General features: G+C 38.8%; 1 protein-coding gene across 4 annotated transcripts in view; it reads right to left on the bottom strand.

Moving 5' to 3' along the window:
• The window catches only part of lzts1 (leucine zipper, putative tumor suppressor 1), a 62,434-nt gene that overhangs the window by 1,617 nt on the left and 41,183 nt on the right, over positions 1–19,634 (bottom strand). For 3 of the 4 annotated variants that reach the window (XM_057831972.1, XM_057831973.1, XM_057831970.1), the window contains exons 4-8: positions 14,246–14,408; positions 13,805–14,160; positions 8,546–8,719; positions 8,341–8,472; positions 5,353–5,547 (exon numbers count right to left, since the gene is read on the bottom strand). In XM_057831972.1, the coding sequence (XP_057687955.1) occupies positions 5,353–5,547; positions 8,341–8,472; positions 8,546–8,719; positions 13,805–14,160; positions 14,246–14,408 (1,020 nt within the window). The remainder of the gene's footprint in view (positions 1–5,352; positions 5,548–8,340; positions 8,473–8,545; positions 8,720–13,804; positions 14,161–14,245; positions 14,409–19,634) is intronic. The other variant, XM_057831971.1, reaches the window with a different exon arrangement.

The following is a 19,634-nucleotide window of genomic DNA, read 5'->3' as shown; positions in this document are numbered from 1 at the left end:
TGGGTTTCGGCGCGCTTTTCTGACGTGATTATATGTCGACGCGAACTCACACTAATAGACAGTGCTATTCAGACCAGCTAACGTCCGCATCCAGTATTCAGTGGCAGTTCTCATAGCCCCATCACACTGTTTCTGTCTAATACATGCATCGCTTGTGAGTTATATTCCTCCTTTGTTTATATTCATGAGCATTAGATAGTTATTGATGATGTGTATTTGAATTTGTTCACATATATGGTGAAATGCAGTTACATTGTTAGATGCTTGTGAGCTAATTGGCTAGTGCTACTGCTCAAATGGACACGTGTGTGTACATTTTATGTTATTTTGTGATTTATGCAAGTTATTGACACATTGCCTTGTTATTTTCAGTTTTACAAAAATACAAGAAACGTGCTCCTGTCAAAAAGAGATGACTTCAGTAAAGCCCATGCAACTTTGCCACACCGTCTGATTTCTTTTTGGAACTTATGTTCGCTATCTGTCAATTTGTGTACTCACACACATTGAGGACAGAATAGGGCTACTAGTTTATTTTTTGATTTGAAAATTTTACAAATTTTATTAAAACGAAAACATTAAGAGGCGTTTTAATATAACATTTCTATAACTTGTGCTAATATTCATCTTTTAAGAACTACAAGTCTTTCTATCCATGGATCACTTTACCAGAATGTTAATAATGTTAATGCCATCTTGTTGATTTATTGTTATAATAAACAAATACAGTCCTTATGTACTGTATGTTGAATGTATATATCCATCTTGTCTTATCTTTCCATTCCAACAATAATTTACAGAAAAATATGGCATATTTTATAGATGGTTTCAATTGCGATTAATTGCGATTAATTGCGATTAATTACGATTAATTAATTTTTAAGCTGTAATTAACTCGATTAAAAAATTTTAATCGTTTGACAGCCCTAATATATATATATGAAACGATAGGTTTCACCTACTAGTGGAGGTCAAAACCTAATTTGTCCCAGTGGGGTGATTAAGGAAATAATAAAATGATGCATCATTCCATGGCTTTGTTCACACTGGCAGCAGATTGAAACTAGAAGGCTTTGTAGTCTGAACAGTCACAAAGCACAGAAATAAAATTTTTACAAGACAGATTGAAACCACATATGGGAGGTAGTTTCATATCACATATGCACAAGATGGTTCTCCGTCTGAACAGCTCAGATGGGTTTTTACTGTCACTTTAAGATAGACCAAAGACGGTGATATGATATTGATGGGTCAGATTCGACCTTCACTGCGCCACGCCTTCAAGTAGAGGCTATCCCACAATCCGCTTCACTTATCCGCAGTCGGTCGCAGCTACTTATGCAGCAATCCAACGCCGGATTTATGTTGAAAAAGTATAAAAGCTATACCGCATACAAACCTGAAGGATTGTCTAAGGAGTGATTTGTTCGAGGATTTAAGGTAAATATTATATTTTTCGTTTTTTCACAAACGTTTTCAACGTAAAAAGCTCTTTGTTGTAAGGCTGCTGCCACATTGTCTAACAGACTAGCATAATTCTTTGACATATTTACGTAAAATAAATGCTAACTGCACGTTTTTTTTCTGCTTTGACCAAGAATCGAGACTGTTTTACGTAATATCTATAAAGAATTCAAGGATTTAAGCATTTATTCACAAGAATTTTCACCGGAAAAGCTCTGTTTACACAAGGCGGCTGCCACATTGACTAACAGACAAGCATCATACTTTGACATGTTGATGTCAAATAAATGCTAACTGCACGATTTTTTTTCTTTTAACCAAGAATAGAGACTGTCTTACATCCATATCTATAAAGAATTCAGGGATTTAAGCATTTATTCACAAGAATTTTCACCGGAAAGCTCTGTTTACATAAGGCGGCCGCTAGCTACATTGACTAACAGACTAGCATCATACTTCTGACAAATTTATGTAAAATAAATGCTAACTGCACGTTTTTTTTCCCTTTTAACCAAGAATAGAAAATGTCTTACGTCCATATCTACAAAGACTTCAGGGATTTAAGCATTTATTTACAAGTTTTCACCCGAAAAGCTCTGTTTACATAAGGCGGCCGCCACATTGACTAAAAGACAAGCATCATACTTTGACATGTTGATGTCAAATAAATGCTAACTGCACGATTTTTTTTCTTTTAACCAAGAATAGAGACTGTCTTACATCCATATCTATAAAGAATTCAGGGATTAAAGCATTTATTCACAAGAATTTTCAACGAAGAAAGCTCTTTGTCTGCTATTCCACTCGGTCAGCTTTGACGGCCACGCCAACAATGCAGGCTCCAAATTAATCGGCTCCGCGTCCCGTCAATATCATTATGAAGTCTATGGACGGATGATGCCTTTTTTGCAACAACAAATTGTCAGGTGTGTCAATAATGTGGCCCAGTCTGAACAGAACAAGATCTGATTCGGACAGTTGAACCACTGAAACCACTTAAAAAATCAGATTTGGGGAGGAATCTGATTGGAATCAGATATGCCTGCAGTCTGAACGCAGCCTTATTCATTCTTGAGTTATCTTGAACATAACCCTCTGTAACAGGGGTAGCTCATGTAAGCAAATATTTAATCTTTATGCTGTTACAATTACACAAAACATGGTTAATTTCTTATTTTCTCACATTTCGTTGCAGCACTATTTGCATATTGTTTATTTCCCCTATGTCATTTTTAATATGACACATTCTCCTTTAAGTTGGGTCCACTTTGTTATTCCTCCCCTTTTTTTTCTGTGGATGTTGATAGGGAGCTAGGCGCCGATTAACAACAGCAAAAAAAAAAAAAAAAAAAAAAAAAAAAAAAAAAAAAAGCCGAACAAAAAGGATTTTGATTAGGCATCTGTGTGGGCAACCCTGGCCACCGCTAACTGATGGTGCTACAGGAATCTTCAAGCTCGCCTGTTTTGTAAATACAGTGGTACTTCGACATACGACCGCTTCGACAAACGATCTTTTCGACATCCGACGTAAAATTTGACTCGCCATTTGTTACTACATCCGACGACATGCTCGAAATACCCTGATTTCTGACGGCACCACAGTTTTTTTGTTTTCCCGCAAGACGGACGCGTGGAGGATTTTCTTGTGAGAGAAATCAACACGGTTTCCAAAGAAGGGTAGTGCAAGTGGTGAAAAAAAGGAAAAAGGTGATGTTTACTATTGAAATAAAGATTGAAATAATAGAAAAATATGAGCGTGGTGTGTGCATCCATGAACTAGCGCGACAATACGGCCATAGAATGTCTACGATCTTGACGGTCCTCCACCGACCTCTGTTAGCCAGTCTTTATAAGTTAAGGTGAAAATCATTATTGTGTTAACATCGCCAAATAAATCGCCAGCTTTGTCAAATTTTCAATTATTTATTTCAGAACTTGTGCATTACAACGTACCTACAGTCCGCCGCAGTTGACGCCAGCAACAACAGAACGTTAAAAGAGAAAGTAAAATCTCAACCACACCTTTCTCTCTGTCACGTTAGCCACGCGGTGCGTTCAGGTACAGCACACAAAAGACGTCCGCCACATTAGAATGTGATTCGTTACATTATTACAGGAATTATTATTATTTTTTTATTATTATTATTCCAATTTTTATTTATAATTTATTTGTTTCGCTATGTGTTATTGCTAGTTGTAATAGCACCAGCAGTATTTATCAAGTGTAAGTTTTTGGGCTTTCGAACGAATTAATGGAACTATAATGTATTGTTAAGAGAAAATCCTGCTCGGCAAACAACCATTTCGACTTCCAAAGAAGGTCCTGGAACGAATTAACTTTGTATGTAGAGGTACCAATGTTTTGTAAGATTTAAAAAAAAAAAAAAAATCTTGCATGAGAGAATATGCAATGTTTCCTTAGCCTTTTAAGGTGTGAGTGATCCTTACACACTAACTTAACTCGTAGTGTTAGCATTAGCATTAGCGTTAGCATGGAAGCATTCTCTTAAACTCTTAGTCTCACTTGTTTACATCTTGTCGTGACATGTTGACATCATCATCAAATTAATCATTTTGTCTCTATGTGCTAAAAAAAAGTATATCGGACACAAATATCGGCTTACAAAATCTGCTTTGGATATCAGAAATCAGCAAATTTTTTTTTTTTTTTTTTTTTGATATCTGGATCGGTGTTTGAAAATCCTAAATCGGTCGACCTCTAGTCAGAACAATTAAAAGCTCATCGCAACAGCAGTCCTGGCCCCTTTCATTACTAATACACAACGCAGACGAACACCACCGGTTACTCGAGTTGTTTGATAATGACTTTTTAACGGATAACCGATATCCCGATATTGTCGATCTCCAGAAATTTGATACCGATATGAAAGCGATACCGATATATGCAGTCATGAACTTAACATATTCATTATTTTTTTAATCATTTAATTTTGCACCATCAATGCAAAAGGTCTATTCACACAACAAATCCCAAGCATCTTAGTTTGGAGACATCTAATGGTCAAAAAGCATAACTGCTATGCTATGTTGTGACCAGTCCTTTGACAAGGGCAGAAGGCAGAATGCTACATTCACTTTGAAGGCAACATGCATAATGGCCCAAAAACAATAATGAAAAACCGATGTTATTATTATCCGATATCATTTTAAAATGCTTTTATTGGCCGATATCGGGAAACTACTGGTTACACATATAAACAGACATACACAGACAACGAGACGCATGACTGTTTAAGTCGTAAAGGTCACAGCCAAGGAAAAGTAAAGCGGCTTATAGAGCAGAATTTATAGTAAATGCAAACATATCGAACGACTTCACTGTAGCAATACAATGTATTGTATTAGATGCTAGTGAATTCTACAAAAAAAAAACAAAAAAAACATTTGACATGCACACATGAGTGAATAGAAATTTCACAGTGCGGCTCCCATTTGAGTCTATGTAATGCTTTAAAATCACCTCTAGTGCCTCGTCTTACCTTTGTTTTCTAACTTTGCTAGAGTGCTCATGCCTGTCTAGTGTAGCAGCGCAGCTGACACTTCTGTCAGAAGTGATTTCAACTAAAAGGAAGGAAACTAGAAAACAATCAATTCTGCTTGAAAATGCAAGAACTCAGAATGTCAAATAATTCCAGCACAAATGGCCAACTTCTGATGTATTTAGGCATAATCCAGCTGCGGGGATTGTTTTGCTAAAGCACAGTCATGCAAATTAGCATTGTGACTTCAAGTGAACCTTTATATTAACAGCAAACTGGGCATTATTTTGAAGTTCTGTACAGTGCTTTCATCTTAAATTGTAATATGAGTACGTAGTGATTTTGTGTTTGATCCCGAGCGTGTAATGGGATTGGGTAGGAACCTCACCTCCACTTGGATGGTGCGGGAGCGTAGCCTGTCGCCGTTGTCTTTGTTCTCCTTGGCTAGCTTTTCTGCTTTCGCTGCGATTTCCTTCAGCTGTGCCCTGAGGCTGACTATTTCATTGAGCTTGTGGCTGACGTCCTCGTGGCTGTCTCGTAGCTGCTGCTTCAGAAGGGAGATCTCGCCCGCTTTCTGGCACACCTACATCGGGATGCAAAGATCACAGTCTTGAGTGTCTTCTAACCTACTGGGGTCTGTTCAAGCATTTTAGAAGTAAATGCTCCACTTTTGGGGAGAAAAACATTTTTTATTCACTGCTTGCTTTTCATTCTTTATATTTTACATTGATGGATTTTGCTGAGGGCTAATACGTGTCCTCTAATAATGACGGTGATGGAGGAAATGACCTTTCATTTCCCATTTGGAGCATATAGTGTCTCACGAATTCAAATAAATGTAGAATATCATTTATTTATGATGGAGGTAAATAAACTGTTACGTGATATTAAACGTTTTTTGAATGTCTGGCAACCAGTTCAGGGTGTACCCTGCTACTTCCCTTAGTTAGCTGGAATAGGCTCCAGCACCTCCGCGACCCCAAAATAGAACAGCATGATAATGTTGTATTTATTATGGCAAGGATATATTTGCACATATTTCTGTAGTAATAATAATAGTAAGCAATAGTAAGTAATAAATACACCTTTCATGAATTTCTAGAAAATAAACATGTAATAAACCATTTACAGGATATTATAAGATTAAAAAAAAAAAAATCAAATTAAAATAAGGAACAAATGTTTTATTAGTTGAGTGAATATGTCTTTCCATATTACTTTTTCTCAATATTATGATTTTTTGAAATCCTCCATTCTATTTTTATTTTTTTATAATCGAGTATAAGAGTATACATTTACAGTAGAAATTTTCAAATTATTGGAAATTCTAATGTTTTGGAGAGAGTTTATATATATACAGTGCTCTCCATAATTATTGGTACCCCTGAAAAAGATGTGTTTTTTAGCTTCAAAAAAAATTTTTTTATTCAAATAATATGGGACCTTAATTGAAAAAAAGAGAAAAATCCAACCTTCAATACAAGTGCATTCATTCAGTGGGGAAAAAATCCCACATAAAGAAAAACTATTTGACATCAAATATTGTGTGTCACAATTATTAGCACCCCTGGTGTTAATACTTTGTACAACCCCCTTTTGCCAACAAAACAAGGTCTGGGGACTGAGATGGCCATGGGAGGAGCTTGATTTTGTGTCTGGTGAACCATTTCTGTGTAGATTTGGCCAGATGTTTAGGGTCATTGTCTTGCTAAAAGACCTAGTGACGACCCATCTTCAGCTTTCGGGCAGAGGGCAACAGATTTTGATTTAAAATGTTCTGGTATTTCAAGCATTCATGATGCCATGCACCCTAACAAGGTTCCCAGGGCCTTTGGAAGCGAAACAGCCCCACAGCATCACTGACCCACTCCCATACTTCACAGTAGGTATGAGGTGCTTTTCAGCATGCACATCTTTCGTGTCACGCCAGACCCACTTAGATTGTTTGTTGCCAAAAAGCTTAATCTTGGTCTCATCTGACCAAAGCACACGGTCCAAGATGAAGCCTGGGACAGTGTGTATTTTTGTGTGAGTATGGGGGTGGGTCAGTGATGCTGTGGGGCTGTTTCGCTTCCAAAGGCCATGGGAACCTTGTTAGGGTTAAATAGAAAAAAACCCCACCAGAAATAGAACCTTGATTTTTCTAATTTATAATTGGACACACTAATAAACTACCTTCAAGTCAAACTGAATTGCGAGCTGAAGTGTCATGAAGTGCAGCCATCAAAAGACATGATAGAAATTGCCAAAAGTGCTGCATGCAATTATAACAAAAGTCACTGTTAAATTTTAGTAATCATGGTGTAGCTGAAGATATTGTTCTTTGATTGCATCAGTATATATGTTACAGTATTACTATTCTAAAAATTGAGTTTTATTTTTGTTTCATATTGCATGCTTTATACAATTTTGTAAGATTAGTCACCAATTTTTAAAGGCATACGTCACTATTTGTAAGATTGCCAACGGCCTTGGGGTGACAGGTATGGAGGGGCGTCCCAACAACTAGCACGATCATAACACAAACAAATTCGGGTCCATTTTGCAGTCGGGTGCTTGACATTTTAATTTCGAGTGATAAAGTCACTCTAACCCCATCATTTCCTGCAAAATAGTCCCGAAATGGTGCCATTCGTTTGTGCTATGTTCGCGCTAGTTGTTAGGACACCCCTCTGTTATTGAGAGAGCTGGTACGCTCCATTAGCCACAGGGAGCTAAACTAAGGAAAAGCTACGAGTGACGTCACCACTCGAAATTAATATCTTAATGAAAGCATAATACTCTCTACAAAACCTAGCTGACCTCAGATTTACTTATAAAAGAATTGTAAATATCTCTAAAACAAAAGCAGCACAAACAAAACTTTTACAGCACAAACGATTGACATCATTTTTATATGAATTTGCGTCTGATTGAGAGGTGATGGGGAGGGGGGTCAACTTCCCGGAAGTCCGTAGAGATGGTCACAAAGCACATATAGAAATATATGTAATATATAATGAAATATATATAAGTGTCGTCTTTTTTTTTTTTTCTTTTTCTTTTTTAACTTCCGGGTCATCCTCTTGCCGTCGTGCTGCGAGCCATTTGCTGTTGTGTTGTGGCAATTGGGGTTCGTGCTTTTGCCAATTCGCAATGGCGCTATATGAATTGGTGATCATGTTGTGGCAGTTTGCATTCGTGCTTTTTTCTTTTGCAAAGCGTTTGCAATTGGGGTTTGTTCTTTTTTCTATATGTAAAGTGTTTGGATTTTGCATTTCGCCTGAAACCTCTCGGCCACCGTAACAATGGCACTGAAACATGATCATTCTTTATAACCATTTAAATTTGACAACAAAATTTGATGTTTAGTATTGATGACCTCATAGTATCTCACCTCCCACTGAGTTTCCTCAAGCGTCGGAGCGAGTTGCGTACTCTCCTCTTCATAGGCCTTCAATTTCCGCTCCATGAGATCCCTTTCTCGGCTCAGATTGGCAAGGTCCTCCTTTAGCCTGGCGTTTTCTGCCTGCATAAAACAAATCCTTGTTTAGATTGCGCCATTAGATGAGTCATTGGAGAGGGGGCGGAGATGTTCTGACCTGGAGTTGGCCGACCTGAAGGTGCAGCGCTTGCTGGGTACTCGCCGCCATCTGCGAGGCTTGTTGTAACGTCGCGGAGCATCGCTGCTTCAGCGCTTGCATTTCGTTGGCGCAATTCTTTTGCCGTTCTTCGAATAACTGGCAAGTTGCTGCTTCTTTTACGTCATAGCTCACCTGTTGTTTCATAAAGAGGGATGTGGAAGTGTTTTTACATGATTTCTCAAGAAACAACAATTGAATGTACCATATTTTACGGATTAAGTCGCACCAGCCAAAAAAATGCACAGTGATGAGGACAAAACTAACAACATGTACACTGGAGTATAAATCGCATATTTGGGGCAATTTTATTTGATCAAAGTTGTATGATCAACATTTTGCACAATAATAATGTTATAAAGTAGAGAACAACATGCTAAACAGGCATCTGTTAACGTAATAGGGCACACATTAATACTATATCCAGTAGTCCCTCACTTATAGTTGTTAATGGGAACCAGAACCAACTGCCTAAAGCAAAAAAACCGCAAAGTAGTGTCCCGCCCCCTGCATTTTTAACATACATATTTTGTATATATGTATATAATATCAATAAGTTTACATAAAACCCTGTAAATGCATATGTTTTCCTTAGAACTTTATAGAATAGCTTGAAACATGAAAATAAAATATTAATATCAGAAAATACATAAAATAATGTGTTAATAATACATTCATTCTCTCACGCTCATATCATTGTGTGTGTGTGTGTGCAGGTATACAAAAATATGTAGATGTAAATAAAGTTTACATAAATATGTTTTCAGAACTCTTTTCTTTTTAAAACAAGATACAAACAACAAGATTAAAAAGGCCGCTATGAAATGAGGGCCCCAGAGTTGAGCCGCAAGCAGTGGCGGACTTGGCAATTTTGGGGCCTAAGGCGAACATATCCAGGGGCCCTCCTTCTGGGCCAGGGGTTAAAAGGTGAGAAGGGCGTAGAGGAAATATGGAAATATGTTCTGGGCTATCCTAAACGACAAATTTTCTCCTGATTAGTCAGCCGACTAGTTTTACGATTAATCGACTAATCTAATAATTTTCTTTTTCTTTTTTTTTTGCTAATTTAGCAATGAAATTTTTGTTGACGCTTATCAATTCACAAAACTATTTTGGAACACTTAAATTCCAAAGTCCAAAAAATCATGTACATAACAATAATTAATCACAAATAAACAATGAGGTTAAATGCTGATAGCATTTACTAGTGCAAAAGAATGGAAAGTAAACAGATTCAGAACACTGAAAAAAAATTCTAGCGATATTATTATAGTATACTACTATATATTATAGTAGTATAATAATTATAATAATTATTCATTGCCAATCATATTTGTCATGAAGAGCGTCATTTGTAAGCTATTCTTAGTGTAGAATCTGTATTATGTAGTATTTACTCAACATATTATAATATTAATTCTGAAGTATGTGAGATTAACTCCAGAAATCATTATTTATATGACAAACATGTCGTGCTTTTGCTGTTAACCGGCTGTTGAGTGTTACTGTATGACTGATTGGAACTGTACGACATTGTTTAGCCACAGGGTGTGCTGTCGTGTATTTTATGTTCGGGTGAAGAAGAAGAAAGTTAAAAGAGGCATTAGAGGCCTGTTCTCAACTTCTCCCTCACTGCACTTTGGCTCTCATGGAAAGCACGTTCGCTCATATGTTCGAAATAAATGATAGCCGACGTGCAAAGTAGCAAGTGAGCTGTAAAAATAGCGAGCTTAGTGGCGTGAAAACCACGGAAGAGCTAAGTGAAGCTAACGAACAGCTAAGCGGAGCTCAGTGATGCTAAACGGCGCTAAATGAAGTTAAGCGACTGATACTCTGTCCGTCGTCGAGGAACAGTCCATTGTAGTGCGTGTGTGGGGGGGAGAGATAATATAAATGCAGCATTCAAATGGCTTTCTTTTTTGTTTTGTTATTTGTTTGTTTGGTATGCTGACATAATTATACATGACGAATAGTTGGGGGTGCTGCTGGCTCCGGTGGCCCAAGCCGTTGCTCGTCGGGGCAAGGGCAGCTGGTTTGGGGCCCCCTACTGGTTGAGGGCCTAGGGTGATCGTCTACTTAGCCTGAATAGTGGCAGCATGGTGGCTGAGTGGTTAGCACGTCTGCCTTACAGTTCTGAGATCAAGGGTTCAATCACGGGCTTTGGCCTTCCTGTGTGGAGTTTGCATGTTCTCCCTGTGCCTGCGTGGGTTTCCTCCAGGAACTCTGGTTTCTTCCCAAAAACATGCATGGTAGGCTGATTGAACACTCTAAATCAGAGGTCACAGAACCGCGGACCTCGGGCTGGTTCTGGACCCCCAAGCCGTCTGGACCGGATCTCAAGCTGTCGCGACTAATAAACGTTGCAACAACCAAAATCATTTTTGTCTGCGGGTTTGCAGAGCGGAGGTGGGCAACAAAAAAAAAACCTTAGCCGTGACGCGTGTGAGCCAGCCAATGGGAGTGAAGCATTTGAAAGTTATTTTTAGAACAGCATGTCTCACACTCGCTTTCCAGACTCCGCGGAATGACAGCCAAATACTGAGCCGAATGAAGTTGGAGGAAGAGGCGAAAAAGGTACGGCAAATGGCGTGCTCAAAACTACGCAAGATTGATGCAGAAAACAGTGTTTAAGGAAGAGTGGACCAACACATTTTTGTTCATTTTACCTGGCGGCAGCACAAGACCGCTGTGGCTCATCTGTTCAGAGACGGTAGCGCTTGTAAAGAGCAGCAATTTCATTCATTCATTCACTGCACAGCAATGCGCAAATGAATGCTCCCTCAGAATAGCGTGGATATTGGGTCAAAACAAAAAGTCTTTCAGTGACGCACCGATTGTCAAAGATTGTATGAGTGCAGTTGCTGAAACTTTGCTTCATGGAAAGCAAAAAGAAGAGGTCTGTCAAAAAATAAAGCAAGTCCCCCTGTCAGCATCCACAATTTAAAAAAAAAGTCTTGAACATGCTTTTATGTTGCTATTTAATGATTCAATTAAAGCACTTTTTTAGTTTTATGCACCTTTTATATATTATTTACATTTTTGAATGTTGTAATGATCAGCATGGCCACGAAAAGATACGTTTGTATTTTTTGAAAAAAAAAGAAGCAATAAAAATATTTCCAGACCCGAGATTGCTGTAATTTTTAAATTTCGGACCCAGAGGATTTTTAATTCATGACCCCTGCTCTAAATTATCCGTAGGTATTAGTGTGTGCGTAAATAGTTGTATGTCTCCTTGTGCCCTGCTAGTGGCTGGCAACCAGTTCAGGGTGTCCCCTGCCTACTGCCCCTAGTGAGCTGGGATAGGCTCCAGCACCTCCGCGAGCCTCGTGAGGAAAAGCGGCATGGAAAATGAATGAATTAAAAAAAAAAAAAAATATATATATATATATATATATATATATATATATGTATATGTACATATGTGCGTGTGTCCTGATCACATATTTTTGCACCCGGAGAATCTGCCGATACAGAGTCCCGATTCGATACCGAAAAAAAAAGTTTTTTCAAATTTTGTTTTTATTTGAACAAAAGTTCCAAACATGTTTCAGTGCTGTACTTTTTACAGTACTTCCTCTTCCGCTTTTTCCAGGATTGTTGCGGAGTATATAGTATATAAACTAGGGCTGTCAAAATTATCGCGTTAACGGGCGTAAATTAATTTTTTAAATTAATCACGTTAAAATATTTGACGCAATTAACGCATGCAATGAATGACCCGCTGGCATATTGCCTCAAACAGATTACAATGAGGCCGTTTATGGACATTAAGAGTGAAGAGAATGCCACCGTCCGCTTGGGGGCAGCGCCGTTCCATACTCATGTTATTTCTTCTAAACGTGGGAGAATTAGTAGTTGTGAGACGTTTATGCTGTATTCACAATGCAATGCAAATTGCTATTTGTGCTCCACACGTATTTCGGTAAGTTTTCTTTCTTTAAGTGGCAGTTATGTGTCTCTTGTTGTATTTTGGGTAAGATATGTACAGATACAGTGGGGAGAACAAGTATTTGATACACTGCCAATGGGTTTTCCCATTATACAGTGGGGAGAACAAGTAGTTGATACACTGCCAATAGGAAAACCCATTGGCAGTGTATCAAATACTTGTTCTCCCCACTGTATGTTATACAGTAAAGGTGAGTGGACACAGGCGTTCTTTGGACCGCGCCGTTTATTGGCATAAGCTTCGGCAACTCCTTCACAACAAACATAAGTATCGTTTAGTGAAAGCACAACAAAAATAATATTCTTATCTCTCAAAAAAAAAAAATGTTCACAAAAAGAAAAGCACTTCAGTCTATAGTAATGAGGCCCTATTCTGACACACAGTTAAACAACAATGCAAAATGAACTGGCATTCCATATCAAAATAGCTATGCAAACACGTAAAACTTTTCACTCTATTTTTATTATTGTTATTTTTATTCTTCTTATTATTATATTATCTCTACTTTTGATTGAAAATTTAAAAATTTTATTAAAACGAAAACATGAGGGGTTTTAATATAAAATTACTCTAACTTGTAACTATAACATTTATCGTTTAAGAACTACAAGTCTTTCTATCCGTGGATCACTTTAACAGAAAGAATGTTAATAATGCCATTTGTGGATTTATTGTTACAATAAACAAATACAGTACTGATGTACAGTATGTTGTATGTATATATCTGTCGTGTGTCTTATCTTTCCATTCCAACAATAATTTACATAAAAATATGGCATATTTTAGAGATGGTTTGAATTGCGATTAATTACGATTAATTAATTTTTAAGCTGTAATTAACTCAATTAAAATTTTTAATCGTTTGACAGCCCTAATATAAACACATATTTTTGTATCTTTCAGCTTTGCCATTGCATTTCTGGATAATTTTTAATTATTTTTGGCCCTTAACACAAAAAAAAATATATATATACACACATAAATTAGGCCTGAATTATACTGGCAATAATAACACTGCGATATATATACAGTATTTCCAAGAACAAATTTTTTTGGCTGCCATAATGGATTAGACGCTTAGCGCCGTCAGTGACACTGAAAGATGAGTAAAATTTCAGACCCATTCCTCCATATTAAATGATTGTTGTAAAGAAGTTGAAGTTCTGGTCTTGACGAGAACCGCAAAAGCTAGTCTCGAAACCAAATTAAAAATCTAGCTGAAGTTGCACAGCGATGAGGTAGATAAGGTGACATGACAGTGAAGTTACCTGTAAGTCCTGCAGTTCATTCTCTCTTTCTAGCAGTCTCTGTTCCAACGTTTCAATCAGAGACTCATCTGTGGTCAGAGGGGTCCGACTGCCCCCTGCAGTTTCAGGAAAATGTTTGGACCCATCTGAAGATAGCGGGGAGCCGCCCTCACCGTGAGTCTTTGATGACAACCCCCCTGGGCTCAAACCAGCCCTGTAGCCGCTGTCTCGACCGCCGCTGTTCACCCAGGGGGACAAATTGGACTCATCTCCCTTGCGGGGATCGTTGTGACTGACGGGGCCAGTGGAAACACTTCCGCTGGTGCTGTGGGTGGGGAGGCTTGACATGGAGTTGCGTCCGGAGTCTGACAGATTCCCTGAAAGCAAAGGTGAGGATGAATCCTTTGAGGGTAACTTGGCATTCAACCCAAATGATAACATTTTTCAAGTTTAGATATAGACCAGGGGGGGTGTCTTGCTTGTGTCGAATATCTGGACTCTTTGGTTTGTCCAGCTGGCTGAGGATGTTGTCCAGGCTGTTGCGTTGTGCCTCTGTTGAGGACACACTCTTGGGAATTAAAGGCTTATATGCAGTGGATCGGACCAGCGACTTCTCAGCAGTAGTCTAGAAGAGTGAAATGACACGCTGTCAGAACTGCTCTCGCCACTTTCCGCCCCTCCTCCACCCCCACCAATACTCACTAACTCCCTTTAGCTGACAGTCGTACTAAAAGCAAGTCATCCTATGCCTCACTGAGTCGAGGACATGTCACACTGAAAAACTTGGGTATCACGGCAACTAACTTTAAAGGTGCTATGAAATGGTGACAATGTCAAAAAATGAAAATGTCTGCACTAATGTGATTTAAAATTGTACATGTATTGTATAAAACAAACTTGGCACTCAAATCTGCCAAAGTATTTATTTTTTCTCCAATAATGAATAACCCGATATTGTCCAACTCCAAAAATCTGATACCGATATCAAACCAATACCGATATATGCGGCCGTGGACTTATTATGGCTAATTGTATTGTGATGTCCCACTAGATCCTTTAATAATGATAAATGTAACAACTTCAAAGTCTTCCAAATAAAATAAACATTCTGTGAAAAAAAAAAGAGAAGAAAATGTCTATATTGCACCACTGGAAATGATGTCGAAATCGGAACAGTGCAAACATCAGATCAAGTGCAAGTGAAAGTGCCAATAAGACACTGCTATATCACAAATGGCTCACACAGTGTTTCTGGCTCAAAGTAAGAACAAAAAACACAGAGCTTCAGTCCAGTGAATGAGGTAAAAGGTTGGCATATGAAAAACAACTGGCAATAACTTTTCAAATAAGTGCAATAGCTTTATCGTGAACTGAAATCAATCAGCCCTGATCTCCTGAACCGAGCATCTTAGTTTGGAGACATCTAAAGGTTAATAAGCATAACTGCTGTGCTAAGCTGTGACCAGATCTTGTACAAAGCCAGAAGCCTTCTACATTCACTTTGAAGGAAATATGCATATTGGGCCAAAATTGACAATGAAAAACTGATGTCGACATTAACCGATATCATTTTAAAATGCTTTTGTCGCTGATATTATCAGCTACCTGACATTATCGGCTACCCGATATTATCGAACAACTCTAATTTTTTCTATTAAAAAACAATATGTATTGTAGCAATGGTGTACAGCACGCATGCTATTTTTAGACCGTGACGTCGCATCGTAAAGCGGAAGTAAAGCCGAAGTGGGACATTATAGACCCGCCCTCACATAGAAACAATGTTATTTGTGCTACTTTTACTCCGGTAATCTTTCAAAAACGAACATGCCGATCACACATTGCTTTTTTGGAACTTGTAGAAACGACTCTAGACTTTACGACATATGAAGGATGATTTCTTCATGCGTTTTCCGAAGCCAAAAACTCAGGAAAAAATGTGAAGAATGAATCAACTTGCGTGGACTTTAACACCAGCTTGGTGAATCCATTCACATTTCACATGCAGTAAAAATTTTGTTGGGTTGGCATGGTCTTTCAGAGGAAAAAGAGGTTAGCCATTTTTATATTTTAACTTATTTAACTTAATTTAACTTTTTTAGCATGACGGTGTGCCGTAATGCTTCTGTCTGACAATGAATGACCTGAAAAGAATTACAGTGGTATCTGACTGCCACTGTTACAGTTTCTGTTGTAAAAAAACTTTAGTAAGGGGGAAGTGTAAATAAATTATAGAATCAAGATTTGTTAATAACAAAAAAATTAAAAGTGTTCGTTCGCTGTCACTGAGTAGCATTTGCGATCGCTATACAAAATATAAATCCCCCCCAAACGGTCAAAGACGTAGGACAACCAGAGGATATAATGTATAGGAAAGACGGGGCTGGTGGTAAAGGATAGCTTGTTGAAAAAGGAGAATGTCATTGTCAGTCGCGTAAGAAAAAGGTGTTGATAAAAAAGCTAAGGCTATGCTAAGGTCGGCTCGTTTTTTTCATCTTTTCCAGCGCTCGACACTCAAGCCATCTCTTTAACTGAACATTTTTATGTACTTTCACATCTTTGCAAGTGAATTTGGCACCAGGGACATCATTTTCCGAGAGAATTAGTAGGTTTAGCTTTGTAAACATCTCTTTCGTACACGATTTCCATTCATTTCCTATTGGGGACAAACGGTGGCGTGTCCTCCCTTAGCTACAGTAGCTAACATCATGAATATTAATGAGCGGAAGTGACGTGTTGCTTGCGGTATGCCATTTTGGTTGTGACATCACAACCAGAAGTGAGGGTCATATATAGCTTTCTAGTGCTGTGTACATGTTGACAAAAAAATTAGTACATTCACACGGCAACAAAAAAATACTATATGGCTAGAATGCTTGTAAATTGCAAAAACCACTTACTATATTACAGTATTTCATAGCACTTTTGATGGATATTCTGGCACAATGCATCCTTTGCTCTTACCAGTCAAAATAAATTACACGAAATGGGTGGTTTTAAAATTTTATTGAGCAATCTTTGAAATACGAGACCTGGAAATCCCCCCAAAATTAACAGGAAGTGACATATCAACAGGCGGTCACCCAAAAATCCCTCAAAATTAACTAATTTTTGACAGGAAAAGACATCCGATCCATTTAAATTAGGAGGCCTGGCAGAAAATAATCAATTGTTCTTTCGCTGCCAGCCCTCCTAGTTGAAACAGATTAGATGTCTACAAGTGACAACCTCATTTCAATTCACAGCAGAAGGATGAAAACAAGCCACATGATTGGACGGTCTCATCCAATCGCTGTCAGCCCTTCCCAGTCAAAAGGGATTGGCCGTCTATAGACCCCAATCACGTGACGTCACAAAACCGGCCCCCCTGTCTGGTGCCGCCATATTGTCCGTCAGCTCATCGCGTTTACATATTACCGCTACATACATTCCTCCTATTACTGCGTGTTTTTCTGCTTGTCTAAGGAATCACCGCCTAGTAAACGACCCAAAAACCTTCCTGACAATCGTTAACATTGAATAATCAAAATGGTGAAGGGATGTGTGGCGGTTGGTTGCAGTAACAGAGAAGATAAACGGTCATTTTAGTAGTTGCTGTGTGCCCATTGTTAAAAAGGCAAATCTCGAAAGCAGCACGGTTTGTTTATCTCGTCCATGATGCGTTTGTGTCGACAGCCGTTAGACAGCGGTGAAAACATCAATATGATGCCAACATGATCGCAGACATCATCAGACGGAGACTACGAAGCTCGTCGCCACGGTCGCGCAGCAAGAAGGTGAGCGCAACAACAGGTGTTGTGCCGAAAAATAGCCGCCCTGCGTGAAATGTCCCCCCTGACGGGAGCGCCCAGACGGAAACGACTTTCTTGTACCGTGAATATGTATTATTTTACTCTGCTTGAACTAATAAATGTCATACCTGTGTGATTGTCATTGGGATATGGTCATGAAAACCTGTAGACTAATGCATTTCTGTTCAAAGATGGTTATGTGGCCCAGTCCACGATTTGTTACTAAAATACATTACTAATATTTTGTGTAATTTAATTATTTAAAACTGATCTTACAGTCGTAAATCCATTACTGTAATGCGTCCATGAAAACATTTGACGTTTTCACGTGAATAAAGTGTTATTAATAAGCGCTCCCGGCAGGGGGAACATTTCACGCGGGGCAGCTATTTTTCGGCACACACCGGCCCGTTGTCGATCAAATTTCATTTTACAATCGTGACAACGGTGACGCTCAGCTGACCAAATGTCGGTTTATATTCGGGCCGGTGCTGATTTTGGGTACCCGACTCCTCATCGTGACATAAACAGGAGTATGATTGGAAATTTTGTGATCTCAGGACGATCTCTGACCCACGGGACGGGACCGGACGGGAGGAAACATCGGTTTGGGCATCAAATATGGACCTGGCGACTGGACCGACCAAAGCTTTTCCAAATAACGGCTTTTATGCAACTCATCCAATGCGTTTACAGCGTCTGAAAGCACCGGGGCTTCCATAATTTGCAAGTGAATCCACCTTTACAAACTACGGTCATTGACAATACGACACACAATGACGGACAAAATCGCGGCACAATACAGCGATCACGTGATTGTGTGACGTTGGTGATTGGGGTCTAATGCAGTCAGCAGTTGTTTTTAAAATAAATTACCTTAACTTATACTATTTTAATAATATACATATACCTACACTTACCTGCATATATTTAACAAAATAAATCTTGAACAATGTATAACTTAACACCACATTTCCTCAAGTGGTACCGTTGAGTACCTCCTGTTCTTTTTCTGTCCTCTTCTCCTATAATCTGTATCCCACACCGCCCACTACTCATATGCTGCCACAGGGAAGATGAATAGCCCTTTACTGTGTGGTTAATAATATGGGATGCTTGTGAACTCGGCATTTCTTCTCACCGATTACATGACTGGGATATGGGATGCCTTTTTTGATTTCAGAAATATAAATCTCCCTGTTCCATCCCCCGTTTCTGCTTCCCATGCCCTCCACTTAAGGAACTATTGGCCCCCGAGGCATATAGAGCTTTTATAGAAGGTCATTTCACCTCCTTATTGTAGGCATTCTCGAATCACTTCCCTGAGTAGATCAAGGTATTTGTAGGTCATTCATTTGGAAAGAGGTAATTATGAAGACAGAGAAGTTCACAAGTGCCGATGAGAAATGGCTACTACCTGCTGAGAGACTTCTATCCTAACGTTGCGGGAAGTAATTTATTTATTTTTTTGAGTGCACTCTGAAGTCTGACTCATTAATGGAGCATAATGGAGCACTGGGATGTCACATCCAGAGGCAAGGCTACTTCCTGTCAATCCAGAGACACGCCAAAGCCAATTCTACATAGAACGTCACAAACACGGTAAAAATTAGCACAAACTAGGGGTGGGACAAAATATGGATATGGTGATTATATTACGGGGAAAAAATTAAGGAACCAAGAAGTTGCTTCTTCCACTAGAATAGTATTTCTGGTAACTCGATGGCTGCCATTGACGGCGCTAGACACTCAATTCATTTAGACTGGGACGGGCGAATGAATGTTTGTTCATTCGAAACCAGAGCATTCGCAGCGAGTCTTTCCATTTTTAGGGGCATTCATAGGTCACTCTGTTTATTTTAAGACAATTACAGGTATTTGATGAATATGCCTATTTATTTCCAGGTCACTTCCTGTTCAGTAACCCAACAGCACTTAACAGGAAGTGACTGAAAATCTACAGAAAATGACCTGAAATGCCCCCATCATTGCCCGATCGTGACGGGCTCCCTCATCGCGACGGATTGCTACTGCACACGCGCAAACCAACGCCTTTCTCT

Source organism: Corythoichthys intestinalis, chromosome 3 (genome assembly GCF_030265065.1).
Source record: "Corythoichthys intestinalis isolate RoL2023-P3 chromosome 3, ASM3026506v1, whole genome shotgun sequence".
Taxonomy (NCBI): domain Eukaryota; kingdom Metazoa; phylum Chordata; class Actinopteri; order Syngnathiformes; family Syngnathidae; genus Corythoichthys; species Corythoichthys intestinalis.
Note: the sequence above shows the minus strand (reverse complement) of the source record. Positions and strands in the feature narration are given on the sequence as shown.